We start from the raw sequence: 27541 nt of genomic DNA, 5'->3' as shown, positions 1-27541 counted from the left end.
CCCTAAATATGTATAATATCGAGTAAATAACGACGAAAATGCGCCCTCATACAAATAAAGCAGTGGAGGAGAAGCACAGTTAGAGATTTGAAAGAAAAATGCAAGTGAAAAGGAGTCTGCGTTGAAAATTGGTTCGAAATCAAGAAAATCGTTTGAACAGGTTAATAGCGTTCAAACAACGTTTGTTGTAATTTGCTTTTGTTCTAGTTTTGTGTGTCGGTGTTTAAACAATGTTCATCTGCTCGAACAAAATGGAGGCGTTGGAATAATGTTTGGACGTTCGAATAACCGAGAGTTTAGAAGGTCACGTGTTCGAAACGCGTTCAAATGTGTTTCCAATGGTGCATTGACGTTCTAACGCGCACCTATTCAAACAGTTTACAAAACGTGCTTACAACACTGCATGAGAATTCGAACGCTGTCCATCCATTTGAATAGCTCGTAATTTTATTTTCTAAGTTATTCCTATAAATACCTAATTGATGTTTTATGACATAATAACCATTCGAAATATTTGAAAAAGAAAACCACTATTGTACTCAGAGTGTTTGGAGTTTGGCAAATTCTTTGTACTTGGATTCAAATAGTAGATTAAAGATTTGCACTGCCCGTAGATGTTGATACATCGCTGAACTACGTAACATCTTGCATTTCTCTTTATTTTCTTTGTGATTACTTGCATTTGCAATTAGATTAATCTTTGGAATTTCTCTATTTTTGGCATCATACTTGTGATTTTCTCTATTTGGATTGCATTTGTCCATTACTATTTTGTTAAGATTATTAGTTTTTGATTGGGGATTCACTTCCGCTACCCTATTCCGCACAACAGTCTACATTCTAAGGCTTTAACAAATCTTAGAGAAGAAACATAAACAGAGACGAGGAAGATGACCGGCAATCTCTACGGCGAAGCCAAGAATAGTACAAAATAAGACAAACAAAAGTAAGATAAACAAACACCCAGCCACCATTATGAGAGGAAGCCACAACAATCGACACAACCACAACCTGTGAAAAGAGGACCACAACCACAGCAAGAGACACGTACGTACTGTTCACAACACCACTAGGGCCGCCTCACGTAGGTGCCAATTGCATCGATATATTTTCCAGATCGTACGTGAAAGCCAACGATTTGACCATTGTCAGCAGGAAGAGAAAACGAAGTTCCTTCTTGGCGTCCATATGGACCATAAGTGTGACGATTGCTGACAAAAGTAAGTGATCTTATGAGTAACCAATCCTGAAATTTGCCATAATGGCCCTCTACGGATATTAGATGTTCATCTGGCCCGAGATTAATCTGCATGCAGAAAGAAGGAATTCCCATGCACCTTAGTGATTGAAAAGTTAGACGTATATATAATATATCCAGTACTGGTGATTACCTCAGTGAATCCACCTCCACTTCCTCCCCACATTGGAGTCCATTCAGGCTGGCCATTGCGTTCAAACATAATGCGAATAGCATCAATAGCTCCTCCATGGCGGACTATCAACTTGTTTATGCGACTAACTCCGTCAACGTTCATTTCCCTTGCACCGCCTCCGGATCCGCCGCTAGGACCCATCTTGGATATCGCCTGTATATATACATAAGCACTCAATATTTATTAATGATCAAAGAGGGTACTGAGGATTAGAAGTCACCATTGCGATTGAGCTAGAGGTTGGAGGTGCAAATTAGAGAAGATGTGATTGGGATTCTTAGACTGTCGAAAGATCGCCGGTAGTGGGTGGATATATATAGAGAGAGAGGAAGGTGGTTTTTGTTGTATCATATGTACAAGTTGGGCGAGGATCTATCATCTATGTTGAGCAGCTAAGCGTTTCAAGTACGCATTGAATTTTTTTGACAGATCAGCGAAGACTTGTAAGGGATCAATAATATCTGATTGATGTACAATATATTCTGTGGGTATTTCCTAAAGCAAAGTCTGGGTGACAAGCTGTTTTAGGAGAATAAAAGATGATATAGAATATTATTGTGAAAATCCTATGGAAAAATTATACAGGGAAGACTCATGAAGGGGTCCAGAAGAGTTTGGCCTTGATCAAATAATCTCCAATTGGTATACAATATGTTCTTGGTACATTTTCTTTCATTTGTTATTTCTTTGTTGAAACATATCTAAATTTAGTTATCCAACATCTTCACAACAATCCATATAAAAGTCAAATGGCTCTTTTAGTCCTCTATTGATTAAATGATAGAAATTACCCAGTTAAACTAGTCATTAACTATTTTGTAATTTTTCAAGCGAATAGTATTAAACTTACTTTGAAGAGTTTTGATGCCATATCATCTTCACATTCTCCTCTTTTTTGTAATATACTTTGAGTGTATCCCATGCTTTTTTTTACCGTCGGCCCGGTCAATATTCGTTTAAAGATTGTCTCGTCCCTTGCTTGATAAATGAAGAACAATATTTTTTTCACAAGTCCTCTTCAACTCATTAAGTTGTTGTAGTGTGAGTATCGTCACGTTCACCGGCTGAACATAGTCATTCTCCACGATATCCCATAGATCTTGGGATTCATAGAGAACCTTCTTTTAGATACTCCATTAAATTATAATTCTTTCCGGTGAAACAAGAAAGTTGGAGTTGCAAAAAATTATTGGAAACCATGGTATTTCAAGAAAAGTGGATAAAAACTTAAGTTTTCTTACTTCACTTGCATACCATTCTATAAAATAAGATCACACACACACACATGTCACCTCTAAATTAAAATATCAATTATTTTTGAATTCTGCACTAGCCGATTAATTTAATTGACCAGTCAAATAGGGTAGCTTAATATTACAACAATTTGAAGTCTACATGCTAAATTTCTAAAATTCTGAAAGTTGTATTGATGAAAATATTAATTACTGAAAATATGAAAGTTAATCGTGGTGAAATATGAAGTTATGTAGGATGATTTGCATTATCTCAAATCTGCAGATCAGTGATTGTTTTGTGAAGTAGAGCTCAATTGAGATTTTATTTGGAAAGTTGAGTAATAGTAGGATTTCATCAAAAATATTTCTTGACTGTTTGGAGGTTTATTGAATATTTGTATCACTCAGTTTTGCAAGATAATAAAATGCTGAATTCTGACTTGAGAAAATTGATTTGAGGATTGTATTGCATATCATTTTGTCAAGTCAATGTTTTTTTCTTTTTTTTTTTGCAAAAAAAAATAGATTTAAAGCAAATACATATATATCTTGATCCTACTAATATTGTATTTAGTACTACGAGCCCCGTTAACTCCTTTTTTACATTTAGAATAGGGAGGAATACAAATAGCAAAACCTAATTTGTTATTTCTAAAATGATGATTTTATTCTAGGAATAGCTATTCATATGTTTACTTATATTCTAGAATAAATATATAATAATTATGTTTGATGTGATATAAAGTGAAGATAAAGAAAAAAAATTACTAAAATACCCTTTAATTTGATTTAAAGTATATTGATAGAATAGATGGCAAATAAATTAATATATTTTTATGTATGTAATGCTTAGACTTACGTATATAATCCTTGAAGTTATGTATGCAATGCTAGGCTAAGTCATTATATATGCAATCTAGGGAAATAGATATGCAATGCAATAGAATGCAATATTAGAGAGATAGATATGCAATGGTAAAAATTAACAATGTAATGCAATATAAATATATTTTAATTTTATAAAATATTAGCTTATTGATATTTATATTTTTTTTTATATATTTTATAGACAAAAATAATATTTTATTATTAATAATATTTTAAATATTATTATATTTCATAGCCAAAAATAATAAAATTTTATTTTACATGTATAAATAATCTTTGCAAAATTAGATTATTAATAATATTAAAAATATTTACACTTTCATATATTTTGTTTTAGCTTAAAACATGAGATTATTAATAATATTATATTAATTTTTTCCTAAATTTATAATTTCATTATTTAAAAAAGATTTAATCCGGTTAATATGTAGTTTAAGTAGTAAGTATATTATTTTATCTATGAGTTAATATTTAATTCAATAAAATAGTAGTTTATTAATATTATATTTTTAATGTTATTAGTACATATAAAAATTATTTTAACAACCATATAAGTTAGAAAAAATTACATACTATATTATTAAGAATTTCATAGTGTTTATATTTAATATTTAAGTATAAAAAATTAAAATAATATTTAATAATATCATTAATATGCAATGCAATTCTAGAGAAATAAATATGCAATGCAATACAATGCTAGAAAATAGATATGTAACGTAATGGAATATTAGGGAGATACATATGCAATGCAATATTATAAAGATAAATATGTAATGCAATATAATTTGAATATAATTTAATATTATAAAATAATAGTTAATATTAAAAATAATGGTTTATTAATTTTTATCTTTTTTACATTTAATCCTAATATTTTATAGTTGAAAATAATATTTTATTATTATAATATTGTAAATATTATTATATTTTATAATATTTTAAATATTATTATGTTTTGTAGTCGAAAATAATAAAATTATATTTTAGATGGAACATATATTTTTAATAATCATTCAAAAAGAAGATTATTAATAATAATAAAATATTTACACTTTCATATTTTATTTTAGCTAAATTAGAGATTAATAATAATATTATATTATTTTTTTCCAAAATTTCTAATGTTATCATTTTAAAGAAAGAAAATTTTAATTAAATTAATGCATAGTTTAAATAGTAAATATATTATTTTATCTATGAATTAATATTTAATTTGATGAAATATTAGTTTATTAATATTATATTTTTGATGTTATTAGTACATATAAAAATTATCTCAACAATAATATAATTTAGAAAAAAATTATTATATCAATCCAAGACCGGTGGTGGTGGAACCCAAGAGGAGTGCGGCATCGGTGCGCTTCGTCGACGAAGAGGATTGGCACTTAGATAATGATGTTGATCCTTTCGGAGATGATGATGGACGTGCTCGAGGATTTAGAGAAGGAGATCAACAAGCACAAAGGTTCAGACCTAAACCATGGATTTTTCACGACCCGACAATGTTATTCGAGGGAGAACCGTATGCTTGGACTTCCCAAAATTTCAAAGCAGTGATCCGACAGATTTGGTGTTTCAAGTGAAACAATACTTTGATTTTCAAGGGACAGCAGAAGACTCAAAGGTCCAGATGGCAAGCTTTCACCTACAAAGAACGGCATTGCATTGGTATAAATCAGCTATTCGTGATGGAGGATTTATCAGTTAGGCTGACTTTTGTAAGAGGATTACACGCAAATTTGGCATAGCGACATATGAAGATTTTGCTGCCACATTAAGCAAGATGGTTCAGAGGATGATTGTGTTGGAGCACCAAGTAGACTTTGAAAGAGTTAGTAGTCATTGCGAGCCACATTGGCCCGAACCGACATTGATGAGCATATTCATTTCAGCGCTACAAGAAAAGATATAGGCAGATGTTCGTGGTCTTTATCCTACTACTCTTGAGGAGGCCTTTGAGAAGGTCGTGAGGATGGAGTAAAAGCACAAGGCTCTCAAGATGGCAACGAAAACAAGTTGGGGCAACCAAGAAGGGTGGTTTGCGCCTAAAACATTGGCTGGAAATTCTGTGGGTTCAAAAACAACGGCTGCTAGTACTAGACTACAACCACCTTTGAGACCTTTTTCGATGTTAGAGGAGACACAAGACCCCCGTTCGAAATCTCACACCTGCCTAGATGGAAGAGCGAAGAGCCTTTGCTTTCGATACGATGAGTGTTTCATCGACTGTCTCGAGGAGGATGATGAGGTTGTTGGTGATAGAGTGTTCAGAGGAGGTCCATGAGGAAGCCGTGGAGGAGGGCACGAAGGAAGATATTGAAGCTGACATATCGATGCATACATATTCAGGTACTTCCGCGCCGAAAACATTACAAGTAGACGGACTCGTTTGAAAATATTGTGTGCACATCCCTATCGATTCCGAGAGTACACACAATATATCTATCACTCTCCTTGCAATTGATAGGAAATATGCTTCGTGATGAAGATGATTTACAGAAAGCTCTCTCGAGTTAGATCACTTCCTCTAAAGCTCTAGATTAGAGGAGACAAATATTTTGTTTCGTATTCACAGAGTCTACAGAAAGAAATAGTAAGTTTAGATATGCTTTAGTCTTTCATTAGTTATTTTGTGCAATTGATTCGAACTAATTTGAGTTCGATTCACACTGAAGTTATGTTCCTGGTATTATAGGAAAAAAACCTATGTTGTGCAATTCAAATTGTTTGAATTCGGCTTGAATCAATACCATATCATATACTGGTTTTACTATAGCAAAGGCTAAATTTGAGTTTTTATTTGAAATTGATTATTTTCAATTTTCTTCACTTATATACTTCTTCCATAGTTTTGTGTTCACAAACTTATATTACATAAAATCACACTAACATTCTCCTTATTTTCTTTCAATTAAAGGTTAAGAGAGCATGTCTTGATACCTAACTGAAGTGGATGCCACGATGTTGCACGTAAACTAATCTTAGCTCTTGCAGAGAATACTTCAAAGGATCCATAATACTAAAACCTAATTTTTAGATTATATATATATATATCCTGTAAGAGAAGGCAATAATATGAAAAGCCCGGCAAGGATATGAAAGTTTAATATTCTCCATTGTTTAATCCAATTAAGGTCCAAATAAATGTCTAATAAGAGCAATAATTGATGACACAAAGCTCTATTCTGATTATTATTTATATATATATATGAATTGAACAATCGTTAATTTAGAGTTTTCTGAGAGACAGTCTTAATTTATTTGCTTTAATCAAGTTAAAATTTGATATATAAGAAAGAAAGAGGAAGGCGACAACCATAAGTAGAAGCCTTATACTTAGCTGAAACACAAACCGAACAACAAAGAGTATAGTGTCAAGTAAATAATAACAGACATAAGTACTGATGAAAATAAAGCAATGGAGGAGAAGGGCAACTAGGCCTCCTTCTTGGCAATCAATGACACCACTACGAGAAGCACAACCGAGAGATTTAAAAGAAGGCATTGGTATTCTGCAACTCCATCAAGACAAGGGAAAACCAGACTCTAATGACCTGCAACACCCTAAATCACTGCTATAGAACCTTAGAGAAGAAACATAAAGAGAGACGAGAGAGATGACCAGTGAACTCTGTGGCCAAGCCAAAAACAAGACGAAATAAGATTAAACATGCACCCAATCACCAAAAGGAGAGCGAAACACAACAAAAGACAATTCACCTGACCACTAGGGTCGCCTCACGAAGGTGCCAATTGCATCGAGATATTTTCCGTATCGTACGTGAAAGCCAATAATTTGGCCATTATCAGCAGGAAGGGAAAACGGAGTTCCTTCTTGGCAGCCATAAGGACCACAAGTCTCACGATTGCTGACAAAAGTAAGTGATCTTATCACTAACCAATCCTCAAATTTTCCATAATAACCATCTACGAATATAAGATATGTTGATCTTTAGCTCAAATTCAAATTTCAGCATTTTATATGCTTGATGTACCAGTGTGTTCGAACGGGCCCTAGGGGCGTTCAAACACAATTCCCAGACAGAGACTAGGTGATGCAGGCGTTCGAACGGCCCAGCCACATTCGAACGTAAGCCAACTTGAGAACAGCTTTTTCTACAGGCATTCGAACATGGCTTTGGCGTTCGAACGCCAGTCTGCATTTGCACTGGGCTCATTCGAACGCGCCCCGTGGGCATTCGAACGCTCCTTGGGTTCTGCTGCTTTGATATTGGGGGGTATTCGAACGCGACGCAGAAAAACCCAATGTGAATCGGCCCTATAAATAGAAATGTTAGGTTTTAGGGTTTGTTGTGGACATTTTGCAAGAGAGAAAAACTTATAGGGGAGAGCCACCATTGTTTAGAGAGATATTAGAGTTGTAAACTCTTTGTATTTTAAAATTTGCACAGTGGATTGAAGATTGCTCTGCTCGTGGACGTAGGCACATCGCCGAACCACATAAATCGTGTCTCTCCCTCCTTTCTCTTTATGGTTTGCATTGATTTCGTGTTCATATTTGTGATTACCTTGGGTATTTGAAGTTCTCTACAACTAGCATCTTGTATTTAGAGTTCTCATATTGATATTGATATTAATTTTGCTAATATTTGATTTGCCCCAAATTATTGCTATTCCGTTTGAATTTATTTGAGGGTGAAAGGTTTTGCTTCCGCTTCCCTCACCCATTTGGGTATTTGGCACAACAAGATGTTCCTCCGGCCGAGATTAATCTACCTCGTTGAATCCACCACCACTTCCTCCCCACATTGGAGTCCTTTCAGGCTGCCCATTGCGTTCAAACATAATGCGAATAGCATCAATAGCTTTTATACGATTAACTACGCCAACGTTCATTTGCCTTGCACTGCCTGCGGATCCGCCGCTAGGACCCATCTTGGACATCGCCTGTATATATACATAACCACTCAATATTAATGATCAAAGATGGTACTGAGAATTAGAACTCACCATTGCGATCGAGCTAGAGGTTGGAGACGCAAAGTTGAGAAGATAGGATCGAGATATCATATGTACAAGTTGGGCAATATATTGCTTAGAGAATTACATCTTCATGGAGTGCCAAGGAACCATGTTGAGCAGCTAAACGTGGCAAGTACGCATTGAATTTTTTTGACAGAGCGAAGACTTATATGGGGATCATATATATATATATATATATATATCAGAAAATCTCTGATTGGTATACAAAATATTTTCCTCTGGAGAACTACATAGGGAAGACTTATGAAGGGGCCAAAAGAGTTTAACCTTAATCCAAAGATCTCCGATTCGAATCGAATACAATATATTTGTGGTAAATTTTCTTTCATTTGATTTTTCTTAATTAGTTATCCAACATTTTCACAACAATTCATATAACAGTCAAATGGTCCTAGTTCTTAATTGATTAATGATAGAGATTACCTTGAATCCTTCGTGTGAAGAGTAGTATTAAATTTACTTTGAAGAATTTGAACTCGTACCATCTTCGTCTTCTTTTTTTCCTTTGTAGGACACTTTGAATATATCTCACACTTCTTTCATCGTCGACACGATCGAGATCCATTCAAGTATTATCTCGTCAACCGCTTGATAAATGAAAAAAAAAAAAACAGTGCTTTCTTATCTATCTTACGAGTCTCTTTCAGCTCATTAAGTTGTTGTGATGTAAATGTTGTTATTTTCTTCGGCTCATAGCCATTCTCTACGATATCTTATAGATCTTGGGATTCATAGAGAACCTTCATTTGGATACTCCATTAGTTGTAATTCTTTTCGGTGAAGCGAGGAAGTTGGACTTGCAAAAAACTATTCAAAACCATGATATTTCAAAAAAAAAAGAAAACTAGCTCTAATACTACTATATTATAGGTGATGGTGGTAGAAAACTAAAACAAGAATATTGTTCTCTTGATACTTAGACAAGATGAAGTGGATAAAACTTTGAGTTTTTTCTTACTTTATTTGGATGTCATTCCATAAGATAAGATCATATATATATATAGTGATTTATATGACTCTTAGTTATATAATTCTATGTTTTCCAACTTCTAGATAACCCAAGGATTGCTATAATTCCAAGATATAAAGAAGACTAAGTGTCATCTCAAAACTAAAGCACCAATTATTCTTTTAAGTTCACCGTTAGCCGATCAATCAAATTGACTAATCAAATGGGGTAGTTTAATGTTTCAACAATTTGAAGTCTACTAGCTGAATTTCTGAAATTCTAAATTGTTATTGATGAAATTGTTAATTGCTGGAAATCTGAAACTTCATCTTGCTGAAATCTGAAGTTATTAAACTGAAATCTGCAGATCAGTGATTGTTTTGTAAAGTTTAGCTCAATTGAGTTTTGTTATAAAACTTAAGTAATGGTCGGATTTCGTTGACAATAATTCTTGACTATTAGGAGGTTTGTTGAATATTTTTATCACTCAGTTCTGCAAGAATATGAATTGCTGAATTCTATGTCTTTGCCTTGAGAAAAGTGATTTGAGAAAAGAAATTCAGATTTGAAGCAATATCATCATTCATCAATTCGTTGAAGAAAGCAAAATAATTTTTAGAAAAGCTTACATTTCAAACCCGTCTTATTTATTTTTAATATTTATCAATCGAGTCTTATGATCCGAACATTATTCTTAGAGAACATCCCAGATAAACAACAGCCAGCAGAAAGGTTCTTATTAATGGAAGAATATTTCATTAGTTTGTCTAAAAATGCCCTCTAGTTTTAGTTTGTTTAGAGATACACATACATACTCGTACCTCTCTAAAATATAGACTCCTTCTAAAAGAAAAGATGAGATTGTCATGCTTAGATGAGCATTAGGATGCCAACTTTCCATACCGTCGTGAGTTTAGCCTTGATCTTATCCGACACAAAGGAATTGACATTGGTCTTAGATTTGGAGAACAATAAGGAGTCACCAAGGTAATTACACATTGCCAAGTAGTATCCTGAGTGCCTCGGCTGAAGAAGATAGCTGATTTGGTGGAGTTTATGAGTTACCCGAGTGTGTTGTAGTTGATATACAGTATGCCTCAGAGGTTATTCACATAGGTTGTAGCATCCCCGGCTCGCCGTGTGCCCCCGATATGGACATACGTGAGGTTGCCCTCGTATGAGTTCACGTGAAGACTGAAAGGGCTAGCACTATATGATCGCCAATAAAGAAGTGCCCGTAGGCTAGCTATAACAAGTTCATATATAGTATAAAAGTAAGTGGAGTCTTTGAATATAAGAGTACATACTGAAAAGTAAGATATAGAAAGAACATAACCCTTTATAAAATATTACATTAAAAGAAATGAAGTTGGTCTAACACATTACTTCGTGAATTGCTATAGAGCTCCAACCATGATGATAGTTAATAAATAACAAATGTTAAATGTGAATAAGTCTAATGCTCAGCGAATGACACAATTACTAATAAAATAAAATAAATATAAGTACATCCATATAAAAAGTTTATGAATATTTAAATAATTGGACATCATAGTAGCAATAAGCCATACACTATTACAAACCGGCTTAATCCGATTCGCAGTGGTTGAGATTTAGGTCTATACGGGATTTGAGATCTGTGGGTGGAGGTACGGATTCCTAGATATAGGACGGAGGTGATGATGGAGTGAAGGTCGAGTAGTTGATGGAGGTAGCTCGGTAATAGATGATGGTGGTAGTGGCTTACGGATGCAGATATAATAGATGGTTAAAGGCTATAATTAGCCTACAACTGTGATAGTGGGTAAAGATAAAAACTATACGGGAGATAGAAACGGTTAAGATAAAGAGACGAAGGAGGAGAAGTAGATCTACTCTACGGAACTAGGGGGATCGGCGGTAGAAGGAGATTAGAAGCTCAAGCTAGACGAGACCGTGCCAACTGAAGAGGTGGCGTTGGTTGGTAAAAGAGGAGGAGGGAAATGTAGAGGTTGGTGGCCTAATTAAGAGAGATGTTTAGGCAAAAGCCAATTAATCTTTCAAGCCATAATTCCCTATTTATAGAGATTAAATTAAAAAGTCTAAAATAAATTTAATTAAACTAGTCTTCTTTATCTTCTCGAATTAACCCTTCGTTTTGTCGAAGATAGATTCCCGATCTAGAGAAGTTGTGAATGCCAAAGTTGCCAAAGTTGTAGATTTAAAGATCGGCAATCTTATCTAGCTAGTTTAATATTATTTCGACATTTGTAAAATATTATGCGAATATGTTTCCAAAATTGTTTATGGATTTAGTTGATTAAATAAAATACTAACATATTAAAGCTCTAACTTAACAAAATAACCAAATAAGATAATTAGATTCAATCCATTGAGCCCAATATCTTTTGATGATCCGATCTAGTTCGAATCGCATCATACGCACAAATATATTATTATGAATATCATAATGGTCATTTTTGGAAGAGCCCAATAATTTTATTTTCTTTTGAGGTTTCAAATTTTCAATAACTATTTTGATATTTAGAAGAAAAAAATATAGTGATATTTATAGTTTTGTTGAACAAGTAATCTATATTTCATCTCTCCATAATTACATCTATCTCCTCACAAAAAAAAAAAAAATATATATATATATATATATATTCTCCTTTCTCATGTATATTAAAAAAAATTAAAAGAAAAGAGATTTTATAGATTAACTGAACTATTACAAAAGTCTCATAAAGTATCGGAGACCAAAATATGACTAAGTTCTAGTAGATATCCCCCAAGTATATTCGAAGCCTAAGCTCTTATTGTGATTAGCAAGCCAATCTGCAATATGGTTAGTGTTAAATTCATAATTGTAATATTTGTTATGCCTAAATTATTAAATATTAATATTTTATTTTAACTAATTAATATATTTTAGTTATATGTAAATCTTTGATTAATTGAATCTCATTTAATCACTAAAAATGGTCAAATTTGGCTCAAACCAGAATTAGGCATAATCACTACTAACCAACTGAATCTACTTCTCATCTTTCAAGTCATAGTTTAATTTCTTGATGAATTGTAAAAAAAAAAAGAGATTTATGTTATCTAATAGAAATGTGTTATCTACAAGTAAGTTATAAAACCTTATTTCTCTCACTTAATTAAAAGAAATATGCAAAAAGTTTTTCTTTTCCCATAAATCTCCTAAATTTATTTTTCAACTAGGTTAAAATTATTTTTAAGATTTTCAAACACTTCAAATTTTCAAACAAGACATCGTGGGATCGATACCTTGCTTGCAAATCTAGTCTATAGATTCATGTACTTGCGAGTGTTACTTAATTTGTCACAACAGTTAGCTTCCCGATAAGTGTGACTAAGTTTATAATTATATTAGTTCACTCTCGATGCAAAATTTTAATAGTAATTGTGTAAAAGAAAGAGCCATGATTTTTTTTTCTAATTTTAATTTTAAGTTGACAGGTGTCCTAATGGCCAGTCGTTGATCAGATATCAGACGGCGTGATAGGGATCAGAGCTTATTAGAGTGCCAAGTCTATATATATATATATAATTAAAACGAGTCAATATCTTACAATTTGCGGGCGAAATCTCAACAACGCGTGAGAAAACCAATACGATCTAACCCTCTCGATTGTATCCTCCGAAAAATCTATGGGGGAGAGAGAGGAAAAAATAAAAATCTAAAAAGGCTAAGAGATCGATCAAAGCTTCCATTCGAGATATCAAAAAGGTACGACTTTTGCGATCCCACCTGCTTCGATCTCCTTCAATCTGAGAAATTGGGGTTAGGGTTTTCAAATCGATGGGCTTTGGGATTCTCATTTAATTGCAAATATGCAATGTGCTGTTGATATCATCGATTGATTTCTTTGAGCGGAGTAAACCTCCTCAATTCCCTCCAGTTATAGAATAATGTAAGAAAATGGCGTAACTTGATTGTTTTATTCCACTACTTTCTATTCAAGTGATCAAGAGAAAAAGAAGAATTGGCGGGTTTGATAATCGTGGTGATTCAGATTGCTGATGTCAAGTTAAAAGGTTGGGCAAGAAAGAATGGTTGAAAGCCAGGGTTCAAATTTTATTGTTGGCTATATGTTATAAGTGAATCTGTATATGCTTGCTCATTTTCGCATGCTTTGGTTTATCTAATTGTCCGTTGATCTTGCAATATTGCTGTTCCCAAGGTGCTTTTGTTAGAAAGTCGCTATCTTTAACTGATCTTTTTCTTGATAATAGACGAAATGACCATCTGCAGATGAAACCAGAGGACTCTGGAGTTCTTTCAAGATTAGGATCCTAAATTCTGTATCAACCATCATATAGATACAAAATTGGGCTAATCAGTTGCTAAAATTTTTCGCAGCAGGAAAATGAGATGGTTGGTAACTCAGCAGATTGAAGAAAATATTGCTATCTTGTATATTTTATCCTTTTCCATCGTTATTTATTCTGGTTTTCTCTGGGGAAGGGTGCTTGTTGGAGACTTCATACTTTAGTTAAGGTCCTTCCAGTCACTATTCATCTTATTCTTTGGATCTGTAATCTCCTTCCATCTTGACATCTGGTTTTGTTTCCTGATTCTTTCATCCCTGTCCATATGTCTAGCACATTCTCTCTTATTCTTAGTGTTAAAATACAAAGTTGTCTTTCGTACTATCTATGCCAACATATTTTATATTCTACACATCTGATACTTCTTTATTTTACGCAAGGAAAAGGATGTTCCTTAAATAAGCTATAAATTGTTGTTAATTTGTTATCTATTTTCAGGAAGTGCACTAGAAAGGTTTAAGCAGAATATAATTACTCTTCCCTCCAGTGCTTTCTATTATAAAGTTTGGGGTGTCTATATTATAACAGCACCAACAAGTTATGGAGGATAAGTTCAGAAAGGAAGAATCATCAACCTCACAAGAGCAGCTTATAGAGGTTAATACTCATATCCAGTATTCAGAGGATAATATCCTCGCTGAACCATCAAATATAACTTGGAGGCATGAACTGGAATGCCACAAATTTCAGATCAGAACATTGCAGGAAAAACTTATGGAGGTTAAGTCTAGTATCCAGCATTCTGAGGATAATACGAGAAAAGAGTTGGAACTTCTTTGGCAGAGAGTCAAAACCACCAGTACCTTACTGACCTACCTGAAAAAGAAGGCGAGAACTTTGGCTGATCCAGATTTGGCTCGTGCTTCACATGGGATTAAGCATCAACAAGGAGTAGGATTTGTTGACAGGCATGGAATACCCTTGTCTGATTGGTCTAATGATATTGACCTTTTTGCATTTGAAATTTCTGAGGAAGAAATGATAGAAGCAAGCGGTATCGATCCTAAATCTATTGATGCAAAAGATGGAGAATTTATGAGTGTCCTACTCAAGTCAGTGCAAATGGTTGTTAGTGTTATGGAATTTCTCGTTAAGAAGATTATAATGGCAGAAAATGAATCTGCAATTGAGAAAGAGAAAGTCAATTTAGGCACGGAAGAAATCAGAAGGAAGACACTCGAAATTGAGAACATGTCTGCAAAGCTAGAAGATATGGAAAATTTTGCAGCGGGAGCAAATGATATATTAAGTGAAATGCGGCAGAAGGTGGAAGATTTGGTCCGGGAAGCATCTAGACATAGAGAACAAGCTGCTGAAAATGAACAAGAACTTTTCCGCATAAAGCAAGATTTTGAGGCACTGAGATCCTGCATTAGCACTCTTATCAGTGCAAGAGAAACTATCATTTCATCTGAGGAGCAATTTCAGACACTGCAAAAGATTTTTGAAAGGTACAGATTTCTAATTTGAAACTTTGCTCTTATTGCTATTATTGACTTTATGAACATACACCTTTCTTCTTGGACTCTAGTCTGCCTTGAAACATTTCCAACTTGCTTTCTACAACTTTCTTTTGCAATATCAACTAAGTAGCAGCTTGTGCGTTATTTAGTTTGAAGAAGTGGTCTTACTTTTCATAAATTGTTTATAGTTGTATGGCTATTTAATTGACATATTTAACCCATTTTAATGCTGTTATTTCTTTCAGCATGCTGAGTGATCATATATAAGCTCTAGTGTTATATATTGTGTTCAATGAACATGTTTGATCTTATGTTTCCCGTTATCTGCAGCTCTAAAATTAGCCATGTAGGAAGCAATCATAATTCTCTATCTTGTATATCTTAATACAAAATTTTTTTTCTTCACTTTTTCCCTGTGCTATGTGAACCTGAGGATTTTTTTCCTTTTTTTCTTTTTATTTGTTGCTTTAGGTGAAACATGGTCAACTATCTGCGACAACTTCATGTCTAACTCTGTCAAAATTCTATGACCAATTGAAGCAAATCTAGTGCCAGTCAAGAAATGCCACTTTTTTATGTTCCAAGTTGTCTCACTTGCAAATGTGTTAATGAGCTAGTAAATCTGCTTGACTGCCCTTCAGTTTCTAGTAAATCTGTTCTATTACCCTTTGTTTTTCTTTCTTCCATTCCATTATACGGGCCGTGCTATAGAACTATCATATGTAAGCTCATATTGAGTTTCTGCATGATCTGTTAGTTACTTGATTAGGATTATTTTTCTCCCTAGTTTGCAGTAGACTTGCTTGAACCTCTGCAAGTATACCGGTGGATTCCTTGCTATCTGATCTAAATGACTGGGTGGCTAAAATGGTTTGGATTTTAGTTTGTACTAATCAAGGACTGGCATGCTGACTATGCCAAGTTGTGCTGGATGCATGAGCCATGCCAAAGTAAGGTCAGTGATAATACGAGGGGGCAGGGTACCGTCATATTGCAGTTTTTAGTCCCCATGCCAACCATCTATTGCAGCACTTGCAGCCTGGCCATTTGGGTAGCCTTAGTGTTTCCCTTTTTCTCCTACATTTCCAACATGAGCTAGGATGAGGATATCAACTAGCTATCCATTGATAAATCAATAAAATGTTGTGGTTGGAACCCCATCTTTCCACCAACTTTAAATTGAACTCTGTGGTCTTCTGAAATTTGTTCAAATAACACCATAGATGATATTTAATGTACTTGTTATCTACAAAATGGTACTAAAAGTTGTATATTCTACATGTCTACTCTATGTGTTTAATGTTTGTAATACTGGAGAGTGATATATTATAGGGAACCTCTCTTCTTTCTCTCCTCTCCTCTTTCCTCTGTCTTTGTGTGGATAAATATTCTGAAGAAACTTTGTAATTTTGTAGGTAACCGTTGAATATATCGTTGGTTTTTAATTGCTCTTTACTTGTGTAGGTTGGTTTCCAAGACTTCTCGGCTCGAGGACGAGAAAGCCCAGAAGGAGGCCGAAGTCCAGAAGCTAGTGGATGAAAACATCAGGGTAAGAGCTCTATTAGATCAGAAAGAGGCACAATTGCTGGCCATGAATGAGCAGTTAAAGTTCATAGCATTGAGCAAATCTGGCATGTAGATTGTTCATTGTGTTGGCATATCTTCCTATGGTTTGTCATCAGTATGTTCCATTTCAGAGTTGATGCCTGCCCAATTGCCCATGGTTGTGTTAAAACTGTATGTTTATTCATAACACTTTTTTTTTCTTTGCCAATTACCTACTAATCTACTATATCTGCTGTCAACTGTAAATTTTTAGTAACATCCTACTAGTATTTGAATTAGCAACAACTGCTAAGTTATAATATGGTTTTTAATTTTTACCCCTTTGTCTCAATAAGGGAGTTCAAGTAAGACACTTTCATAAAATCCAAATGTCTTTCAAACCCCACAAATTTCTCTGTTTTCTGTATTTGGGGGAAGTATCACCTATGGGTCATTTGCATGAGCTTATGCAATTTAGCTATATTTGATTTTTTTTTTTCAATTTAACATTAAAATCTAAGTGCATATAATTTTTTATAATCAATATATATATAGGGTTTTTCGGTGCAATAGAGTTAATTCTTTATCGATCAATTTGATGAAGATCTAACGGTTAAAATCTTTAAGGGTATAATAGGAGTGAAAGATATTACCGGTTCAGTAGGTAAATTTTTTTTAGATATATAATCTTACACATTATTTTTTAACAATTATATTATCTTAATATTTTATTAAGTAAAAGACATATATATTATTAATTGAGAGTAATGTATATATATCAAAATAAGGGTATTGATGTCTTTTATAATTAACTTGATGAAAATTTAATTACATTTTATCTTTTTGATTATTTTTTATTATTTACATATATCTCCCATTAGTTTAAGATTGATTTAAATTAAATTTTAATAGATAGAGATAGAGAATTATATTTAAATTAAAGTCTATCTCCAAATAATCAAATTTAAATTATTTAAAATTAAATGATATCTCCTATAATTAATGCATAATTATATTTAAGAGAGAAATTTTAAGGGAAGAAAAAAACATGTGGGGTACTTTTTCCATAAAGTTAATTATTTATCAATCAGTCTGATGAAGATCTAATGGTATACCCATAATTAAATCTTTTTAATTAATATATTTTTTTTATATATAATGTGGTTTTGGAATCGGTACCGAGTATAAAAATTGGTTATTATTGTCGTTGAATTAAGATTATAATTTTTAAAATTACATCGAACTATTTACCATATATATATATTGTTATAACAGAGTGTACATATTGTGAAGCCCCTTCGTTCTTCGTTTGCACCTCATTATAAGTTTCACATTATTAAAGCTGTCGTCAGAGAATCTGACAATTACCATTTATAGGCAGTATTCATTTCCATACATAGTAAGGTTTTTTTAATAACAAGTGGGGGAACTACGTAAGTACAAACATAGCAGTTCCTAGATCGATGTCCAATAGAAATCTTATAATATAATTGGTTAACGAAATCAATTAGGTAGTCCATAGTACTGGTCGAAGGATAACCCTGAGCCTTGCAACTTCTCCTCCACCACCTTATCCAACCTCTCCACCATCTCCTTGCTGAGATGGTCGGCCCAGTCCCCCACCTCCCCTCGCCGGAAAAAGCTCCGTTTCTTGATCCCGATCGTCCCCATCCCCATCGTCCCACTCTTATTCACCTCCAACTTCCTCAACCCTCTCAAGCTACACATCTCCACCAACTCCTCCACCACCTTCTCCTCCTCCTCTTCCTCTTGCGAGAACCCGCACCCCATGAACTCCGCCAGCCTCCTCATCTCCCCTTTTGGGTCCTTCTTCAACTCCTCGAATCTCATGAACATCACCTTCTGTTTGTTAACCGAGTTTGCACGCCAATACCCGAGAACGTGGTCCCAGAAGGGCCCGATCGGGATTTCCCCACTAAGAAACGCCTCGAAGAACATCTCGAAAGTCATGCCCTTCGGCATGAGGTCTTGGAAGAAGTACCACATGGAGACGAACGTGTCCCTGGGGTTCCGGCACAGGTACACGATCTTGCACTCGGGCTCTTCGAGGACGGAGGGGGGGAGGAGGCAGAACGGGAGATGGGTGGCGAGGAGGCGGGGCGAGGGGAGGGCGGCGAGGTTCGGGAGGCGGTCGGGGTCGACGTAGAGCTGGTACTCGAGGAAGGGAACGCACTCGTGCGGGTTGAAGGAGGTGAGGTGGGACAAGGAGAAGGGACGGTTGCGGCGGTTACGGGCGGCGAAGGCGAGGGCTTTGAGCCACGTCGTGCCGACTTTGGGGATGGTGGCGAGGAGGACGTCGCCGGGGAGGGCTTTGAAGTGGCGGTGGGTGCCGAGTATGCCGAGGAGAGCGCCGGGGTGGGGGATCCAGAAGCCTTGGTATTTATACAGGCCTTGGTTGTTGGTCGGCAGGGTGGAGATGAGATAGTCGACGTCATCACCGACGCCGTCACCGGCGGTGGACTTCTCGTTCTTGTCATCCTCTTCTTGGAAACATAGGGAGAGGGGAGATAAGATGGCCATGTATGCAGATAGAGAGCGATAAGTGGATGTGAAGGTTAATAGGAGTATGTGTATATATAGTTGGAGGTGAGGATTCTAGCTCGGAAGATTGAATGGTGACAAATCGTTGAAGCTAATGGCCTTGAAAAAATTTGGCATAGTAGACTATATCTTATCTTATATATCCGACGTTGATCAAAAAGTACGATCGAAGGAATTTGTTTCTTAATTGCTCATATATACACCTTGGTTTAATTAATTAATGGGTTTCAATGGATTTGAGTTTGGACTTTAGAGTACTGAGTTATAGATAATAACCATTTGGAGGTCGAGTTTGCATGACTCGAAGACATCATTTGTGAGTTGAATTGACGTAGTATGCATGCATGCATGGAATGCGTGAAGCGTAGCTTACAAGGAAAAGGAACACACAATAAGATAGCCATGCATGAGGCTTAGCATCCTTTATCCGGCTCTTCAATACCAGACCAATATATATATATATATATATATATACATGGAGTTAATTGGACTACTAATAACTTATATATGTAACAACTTTTAAGTGTAACTCAAAGATTTACAAAACTTTATACCGAGGGTACATTTGTCTCCCCATTTAATTGTAGAATAACAATAGTTTTCTTATGAAATAAGCTTCATTATTCTAGTATAGTAACTAAATAATAACTTAACTTATGTTAGTATACATCATTTTTTCTTATCTTATTATGTACAACTTTTAAAATTTATTTTAATAATAATTTAATATTACTGTTTTGTCCTAGATTAGATGACACATAATTACTGTTACAAATTTGCATTCAATCAAGAGTATTTAATCATTTAGTTTAAAATATTATCTATTCTCAATACAAATTTATTATTCTTTATTATTTTAATATCAATTTATGTTATATCAAATATAATTATTACTTTTTATACTAGTATTCAACTAAATAATAGAATATCTTATGTTAATATTATCCATTTTGGAATAAATACTTCTTTTAATTTCAACATAAAGCTTTAATTTTTTAATATATTACAACTTTTCACAAGTATTAATGTAAAGCTTTAATTTTTTTAATAGAATCAATTCCTAATGGTTTCAATTACAATTGCAAGAAAAAAAAAACTTATTATTTTCGGGTCATAAATATTATAGTGACCTATAACTCCAGCAACATAGTTAGATGTCCAGTAATAATGAGTTTTTGACCAAACTAGCTATATTTTAAATTTTATTTATTAAAATAGATAGCACATAAACTTAAATGCCAAAATATTTGCTCTAACTAAAACGCTTAATTGTTAAACATTTTTCTAAGTAAAGACCTTCCTAGGCTAAGAGATATGAAGTTTTATCTCAAGCGATTTACTTAGGGCTATAATAAAATAGACATATTTTGATATTCAAGTTTGGGTGTTATCTATTTTGATAAATAAATTAAAAATTAAATCTATTTTGATCAACAACTCAATGATGATCATCTATAACCCCTATAATCTAGTCTGATATTCGATGTTCGGTAAAAGATGGAAGATTAACTTTCTTCCTATTTGATCCAAAACTGATCGATCTAGACATGAGTAGATTGAATAGAGCTCTAATAGAACTTCGAGAACCGAACCCATGGCAAAATACGGGGATGATTTGTGGTATCGAATATAGTCATACTTAAATGTCATCTCATGGACAATTATAAGGCTCTAAAGAACTCACATTTATCATGGCCAAAATTGCATAGGTAGACTGAGGTTTATTAATTCACCACAATTCCAGAATTAGGTAAGAATAGGAATCATATAAATATATATTATTTGATATATTCCTAGAACCTTAGATATAAACAATCTTTACACAATCATTTTTCTTTAATCTAGACATAGTTTATCAAATAAAGTTAATAATGTAATGATAATATAGCACTAATCATATTTTTCTCTCAAGTCTCATATTTCAAACATAGTTTGTAACATATGATGGACATATAATATGCAATCTCCTTCTCCATAAATATACTTTATTATATTTAACCAAAACTTTATCAAATAAACACGGTAAATAATGCAATAAAAATATAGCATCAAATTCTATTTTAATTTCTCAAAAGTTTCATATTGTTTGAAATATAACTCGTAGAAATAATAAAAATATGAAAAATAATTTCTTTCACAACATATACTTTTAATTACATGGTCTTTAATTTAAAATTAAATATATATAACTACAAAATTAAATGAGATATTTTGGGTACCTACTTCAACAATCGTTTTATAGAAAATAACTAAAAATCTTCACCTAACCTCTTAATCAAGTCAAGTTTACTCCTAGATTTATTTGCGTCACTATAACTAAATAAATAACTGATTAACTCACTTATGTTGTTTCTCGTGTCCAACAATGATAAGTATATTTTGCATTCTATTATTGGTGAGAGAAATGATAAGCGCAAACAAAATTATAAAGAAAAATAATAATAAAATTAATGTACTTGAATGGTGTAATTAAGAGAATTTTTAGAAAGTAAGATTGCAACCAAACTTAATAGATAATTTTAAGGTTGCCAATGTGTGAAGAATAGAGTGAGTTTGAGATTTTGTAGCAGACTTTTAAAAAACTTTCTCTACTTCAGATATTTAGTGAACATATCATTACTATTTAGAAAAAATATATATTTTTGTTCTTACTTTTATATTGAGCAAATATATTTAAGCTACCATTATGATTTTTTTTGTAATTTAGTATCCGTGAATAGTGATATCATTGTTGCATATTTAGTTTGATACTTTTTAAAAGTGAACTAATCGTCTACTTTTCTCAAATGTAAATGATTAAAATTACTGCATAAACATGTCATCACCTATACACTAGAACTTTTATATAGATATTCTGATCTGGGTTGTGTATCTCTCAACTATTCTTAATATTTTCACATTTCACTAGCAAATACGTGGATCATGTCATTATTAGTAATCTCTTTGCAAACCTACTGAATATATTTATTGATATGATCCAACCATGAGGGGCGAGTAAATTAAATTGAGTCTAATTAATTAATTTTGCTTGTTGCTTTTAAATTTAAATTAAACGGATAATCCAAATAGTAGGGCAAATTAAATCTAACTATTATGATTTTACTCCTATAAATAAGAGTAGTTATAACTTATTTAGGATCATGGAATGAACTTTAGTTTAGTAAATTTCTTATTATGCATTTACTATTTAATTTTTGTCATTTATCATTTTACATTTAAATTTTTTGAACAAAACATAGCTAATTGTCTACATACAACTTATAACTACATTTGATTGATGTCATCCAACAAGTGAAAGCAGAGTAAGAATAAAATACCTACCTAAATTTTAGTAGTTAAATTTAGAAGAATGCATATAATGAGAATTCACTATATATTGAAAAAATGTTATTCTTAAATAAGGTTATGGGACGATATCGGTGATGTCTATATTCTTACAATATCGACTTTTTTCTATGCATTTAAGTGTTTTTCTGTAGCAGAGAGTCGATGATACTTTTTCTCTTCCGTATTAACTATTTGTTTAGGCAAAATAGCATAAGAAAAAGAAGAATGCAAGGTTGTATATACCCTCTTTTTCTTCCTAAGAGTTATATTGGCGTTTATTAAATCCTAATACAAGCAAGATTTGTGGAGATGGTTGATGGTTAAATATAGAGTATCAAGTTTATCGTTGGAACCATTGGTTTATAACTTCTGCCAATTAGCAAATCTCACCATTAGTTAGAGTTAGAGCTTAGTCGTTTAAATATTAAAATGAGCAATAAAATAACACCATGTTATATATATATATATTGTTGGATTTGAAATTTAAAATATTTTTTTGAAGAGCCATTATTTAATAAATAAAATAAAATAACGAAAGTAAATAAAAAATAAGAGAAAACATCTTACATACTCACGTTGATAACAAATTTTGTAATGATAGAAACTTTGTTATCAATATGCAGATTATAAGTGAGTTTGTGGTTTTTAATTTTCTTATATAGAGATTAACTTGATATTGAGTTTATTTCATCTAACAACTCTAAATCTACTTGTAAACCATAGTCACCATCTACCTCCTCGAACCACCAGCTCATATGGCTGACATCCACTTATATAATATTTGAAGTTCAACAAGAGAACAAATTTAACTAGGATATTGGATATATAATTAGATTGATGACTAAGTATGGATAAATATTCTTTTTTCTTTTGCATGATAGTCATGTATTTATATAATAAAAGTTTTTATTTTACATGGTTATGAGATAGATCAATAAGATAAAAAAATGAGTATATTGGAAACAAGTTAAAAGTAATATTAATAAAATATATTCTTAACAAATCGACCAAGTTTATAAAAATATTATTTGAATAGAGCATTACTAAAGGTGTACTTAGAAATGATTATACAAGTATACATATCATCAATAAATGTTACGAATCAGATCTAGGCTGATTTGTTCACAGAAAAATTCTATATTCTCATGAGTGGTACTCTCATGAATAAATAAATCATTTGATTTACTAATCCTTAATGATAACTTTTTTATTATCTTAATATATTATTTAATTAAGACTATCTCATGAAATTAGTCTTTAATGTGCTTCGATATTATATTTCAGCAATAATAATATGTAAGATATAAAGAAATTAAAATGCTAGATACTTAATCTCACTCATATTAGTGTTGATAGACCCAATTATTAACATAAATTTATTGAAGTCTTATATTGCCAACCAAGAGGTTGGGTGTTCAAACCCTCATATGAGCATGACACTATTTTTTTTATAATAATAAATTGCACCAAATAATTTGAGAGTACTATGCCCTCTGTTTAGAATTAAGTTATTATTCAATCTTATGATATATAGGATCTTAAATATCAAAGAATAAGATAGTGTATCGCCAAGCTTAAGTAAGTTAAGTTAAATTTGTAATAATATTTCACTTGAGTTGAAACTATAATTTAATAAAGATGCATATAAAGCTAAGAATATATACTTACTAAAAATAAAATAGTTATTATATAAAATAGTTATTATACCTAAGGATTTACATACATCATAACTACGGTCCTTAATTTTATGTATGTAAATCATGTAAAAATAAAATATATTATTTCAATAATATTTTCTAAAAGATATAGGTAGACCGTAGTTATGATGTTGGGTTATAGACTTATTTATGTGGGTCGATTTAGGCATTCATTAAATGTATGCCAATATATTAATCGTGTGCATTCAATTATTTCTATTGTATTAAAAAAAGTATAAAAAGGGTATAGAATTTGACTTGGGCATGATAAAAATAGTTAGATGTGCACGATTAATGCGTTGTTACATATTGAATGACCTACTCAAACCAACCTACATAAGATTGGCCTACATCAAATCTTAACCTAATAAGATATCCATGATATAAACAAAAATAAGAACGTCATTCTTAATAAGACATATTAAAATGGTCAATATGTGAATAATCGTTTATCTTAATATTCATGATATGTAAAGACTTCATGTGTGTTTGATATTTAGTAGTATAAATATTTAATGAATATATTGTTACTAATTTTAGAAATAAAATTCTTTTGTTATATAGATGTGATATATGTGTGACTTATTTATAGAAATTTTTTTCCTTAATAACCTAAAGGTTGAACACCAACCAATGTATAATCATATGTCTTTTCTATTAAGAATGTCTTACATATTCTTGTTCATAGTATGGACATTTTATTAAGTTGAAATTCAACGCAAACTGATCTTATATAAATTATATGGATATATTGTTAGAAGAATACTAACACATCAATCGTACACATCTAATGACTTTAGTCATGCTCACTCAAATCTTATAAATTTTTGTATTAATTTTTTAATATAATTAGAATCATTGAATGTGCATAATTATTGTATAGACATCTATTTAATGGGTACTCAAATATCAGCCCGCGTCCCCACATAGTAATGGTAGCTGAAAAATTGATATATTTTTATTATCTAAATTTGTATTTTAACTCCTAAATATCATTTAGAAAACATCAATGATTTTCATAGATAAAAATATTTTTATATATGATAATAATACTATTATATAAATTTTGATAGTGGATATATAAAAAAATATAATAATATTTATTTTGTTACTTGATCTATGTCTTCCCACTTAACTTGTTAAGAAAAGCACTGCTCACGTTGATCTAATCGTCGTTAGTAAAGTTAACATAATTTTTTTTAAAATTATCACTTTGAATAAAATCAAACATTTTAACATTTCAATTTTTTTTTATCCAATATGATAATGCTATTTTATTTAGCTATTATATTTATAGTTTTAAATATACTAAACAATGGACTAAAATTGGAAGATGAGATTCTAAGAGATATATTATCCCTTGCGATTAGCTTAGAATAACTTAACCCTCATTATCCCATTTTGGAACTAAATAAATTAACCATAATATCCTTAATATCAAATTGTTGAATTGCTTGAGTTTTTGTTGCAAAAAGATTTGATCTAAACTCAATCTATTCAATAGAATTTTATCTGTACTCTTGTACCATTTAATTATATACTTTTGTGTAAACCAAATAATAGCTAACTCGATAGTTTTCTTTAGATAATATTTTCTAAGAGCTAATAGGTAAAACACATTTAATAATCTAGGGCTATATGCCTATCTATATGGGTTAATTCAGACACTCACTAAATATGTTTGAATGCATTGATCGCATGTATTTAATGACTTCAATTATTCTCAAAAGATAGTATAAAAGAGTTATACGATTTGAATGAATATGATTAGAGTCTATTGAATGTGTACGATTAATGTGTTGGTATATATCTAACATACTGTCCGAACAAATCTTTGACACTAATTAGAAAACTTAGAGTGCTAATTAAATAATGTAATATATCTTATCATCATATATACATATTGTGCTAATAATATCTTATATCATTATTTAGTGAAAATTATCTTCCTACAACTAAGTTACTGTAGAAAAAAATAATGAAATGATCTCTCAAATAATTAGATAGTGTTGCATATATTTTACTTTTTATAGACCACACATTGGTGGGAGCCTCATACTCTAGAATATTTTTATTTCTATAAACAACAATTTAATTTGATTCTATTTTATTTTTTAATTTTTATTTTAAATTATTTTGGATTTGATATTTACCATGTTAATCCATTTCTTCATGAGGAAATTAAATATTTTATTAGCGTAATTGTATTGATGTCTTAAATAAATATTTCTCATTATTTCTAAAACATATACCAACTAGTTCATCAGCTAATATATATCTATTATTACAATTCATTAGTTGTTCAATCTTTTATATTTATTGATTTATATATCATAAACTAAAAAAATATAGATTATATTTATGATATGAATACTTTTAAACTACTTTTAATATAATTCTTAAAAATAATAACTGATTGATTGTAATTTAATCATGTGCTATTGTGGTAAGTAATATATTATCTTATCTTATTAGTTATTTTATCTAAAAGAAGCATAAAGAGAAACATACATTTTCATATTATTTGTCTATCTCTCACAATTTATAGTTCTCTTTATTGAGCACTACATGTCGATAAATCTTATAATTAATAAATAAGAGTTTTGACCATGGAAATAATTAGAGACTTCAAAATTGTTCTTAGTCTTAATTTATAAAACTGAAAGCAGTATCTTCATCGAATGTAGGACATTTAAGGTAGTAGGCTTATGGCTCTATCATTATATATGAATAAAAACATGTTATTATGTGTTTTTAAGATATAAAATTCTCTTATACATGAAAGTTGTTGAAATCCCACCTAAAACCTCTTCAATAAATTTATATTATTTTAAAAGAACGGAGACTTATTATTTACATTTAAAATTTTATATTTTTATAGATTATAACAAAATAGCTAGCAAAAACCTAACTTTGTTAGAGTATAATATTTTTATTTTAAGAGGATTGATAGTATAGTAGTATACTCCTTATAAAAAATATTATAAGTTAGTCTTAATCTAATATTTTTTTAGTTGAAAATAATATAATAAAATTCAAAGTTAGTGATATTCTTATTTTCTATTCATTTAAAGATAATTACTCTAATCATATA

At 31.8% G+C, this 27541-nt stretch overlaps 3 protein-coding genes across 4 annotated transcripts; 1 reads left to right on the top strand and 2 right to left on the bottom strand.

The window, feature by feature from the left end:
- Window positions 1-1069: 1069 nt before the first annotated feature.
- On the bottom strand, window positions 1070-8467 carry LOC140761188 (agglutinin alpha chain-like). Its single transcript, XM_073098409.1, has 3 exons — window positions 8300-8467; window positions 1392-1586; window positions 1070-1306 (listed from the first exon to the last, which is right to left on the bottom strand). The coding sequence occupies exons 1-3, from the start codon at window positions 8465-8467 to the stop codon at window positions 1070-1072; spliced, it is 600 nt and encodes a 199-aa protein (XP_072954510.1).
- A 4641-nt stretch (window positions 8468-13108) lies between these two features.
- LOC140761709 (uncharacterized) lies at window positions 13109-17181 on the top strand. 2 transcript variants are annotated; one of them, XM_073099144.1, is made up of 3 exons: window positions 13109-13251; window positions 14292-15304; window positions 16781-17181. In XM_073099144.1, the coding sequence occupies exons 2-3, from the start codon at window positions 14394-14396 to the stop codon at window positions 16953-16955; spliced, it is 1086 nt and encodes a 361-aa protein (XP_072955245.1). In that variant the 5' UTR covers window positions 13109-13251; window positions 14292-14393; the 3' UTR covers window positions 16956-17181. The 2 variants fall into 2 exon arrangements, with proteins under 2 accessions (XP_072955245.1, XP_072955246.1); XM_073099145.1 differs by lacking the exon at window positions 13109-13251 and adding an exon at window positions 13258-13559.
- Window positions 17182-18122: 941 nt separating this feature from the next.
- On the bottom strand, window positions 18123-19619 carry LOC140761529 (cytosolic sulfotransferase 12-like). Its single transcript, XM_073098890.1, has one exon. It carries the CDS (start codon window positions 19400-19402, stop codon window positions 18365-18367), a length of 1038 nt encoding a protein of 345 aa, XP_072954991.1. The 5' UTR covers window positions 19403-19619; the 3' UTR covers window positions 18123-18364.
- Between the last annotated feature and the right edge of the window lie 7922 nt (window positions 19620-27541).

Source organism: Typha angustifolia, chromosome 6, assembly GCF_048772165.1.
Source record: "Typha angustifolia cultivar Huaian chromosome 6, ASM4877216v1, whole genome shotgun sequence".
In the NCBI taxonomy this organism is placed as follows: domain Eukaryota; kingdom Viridiplantae; phylum Streptophyta; class Magnoliopsida; order Poales; family Typhaceae; genus Typha; species Typha angustifolia.
Note: the sequence above shows the minus strand (reverse complement) of the source record. Positions and strands in the feature narration are given on the sequence as shown.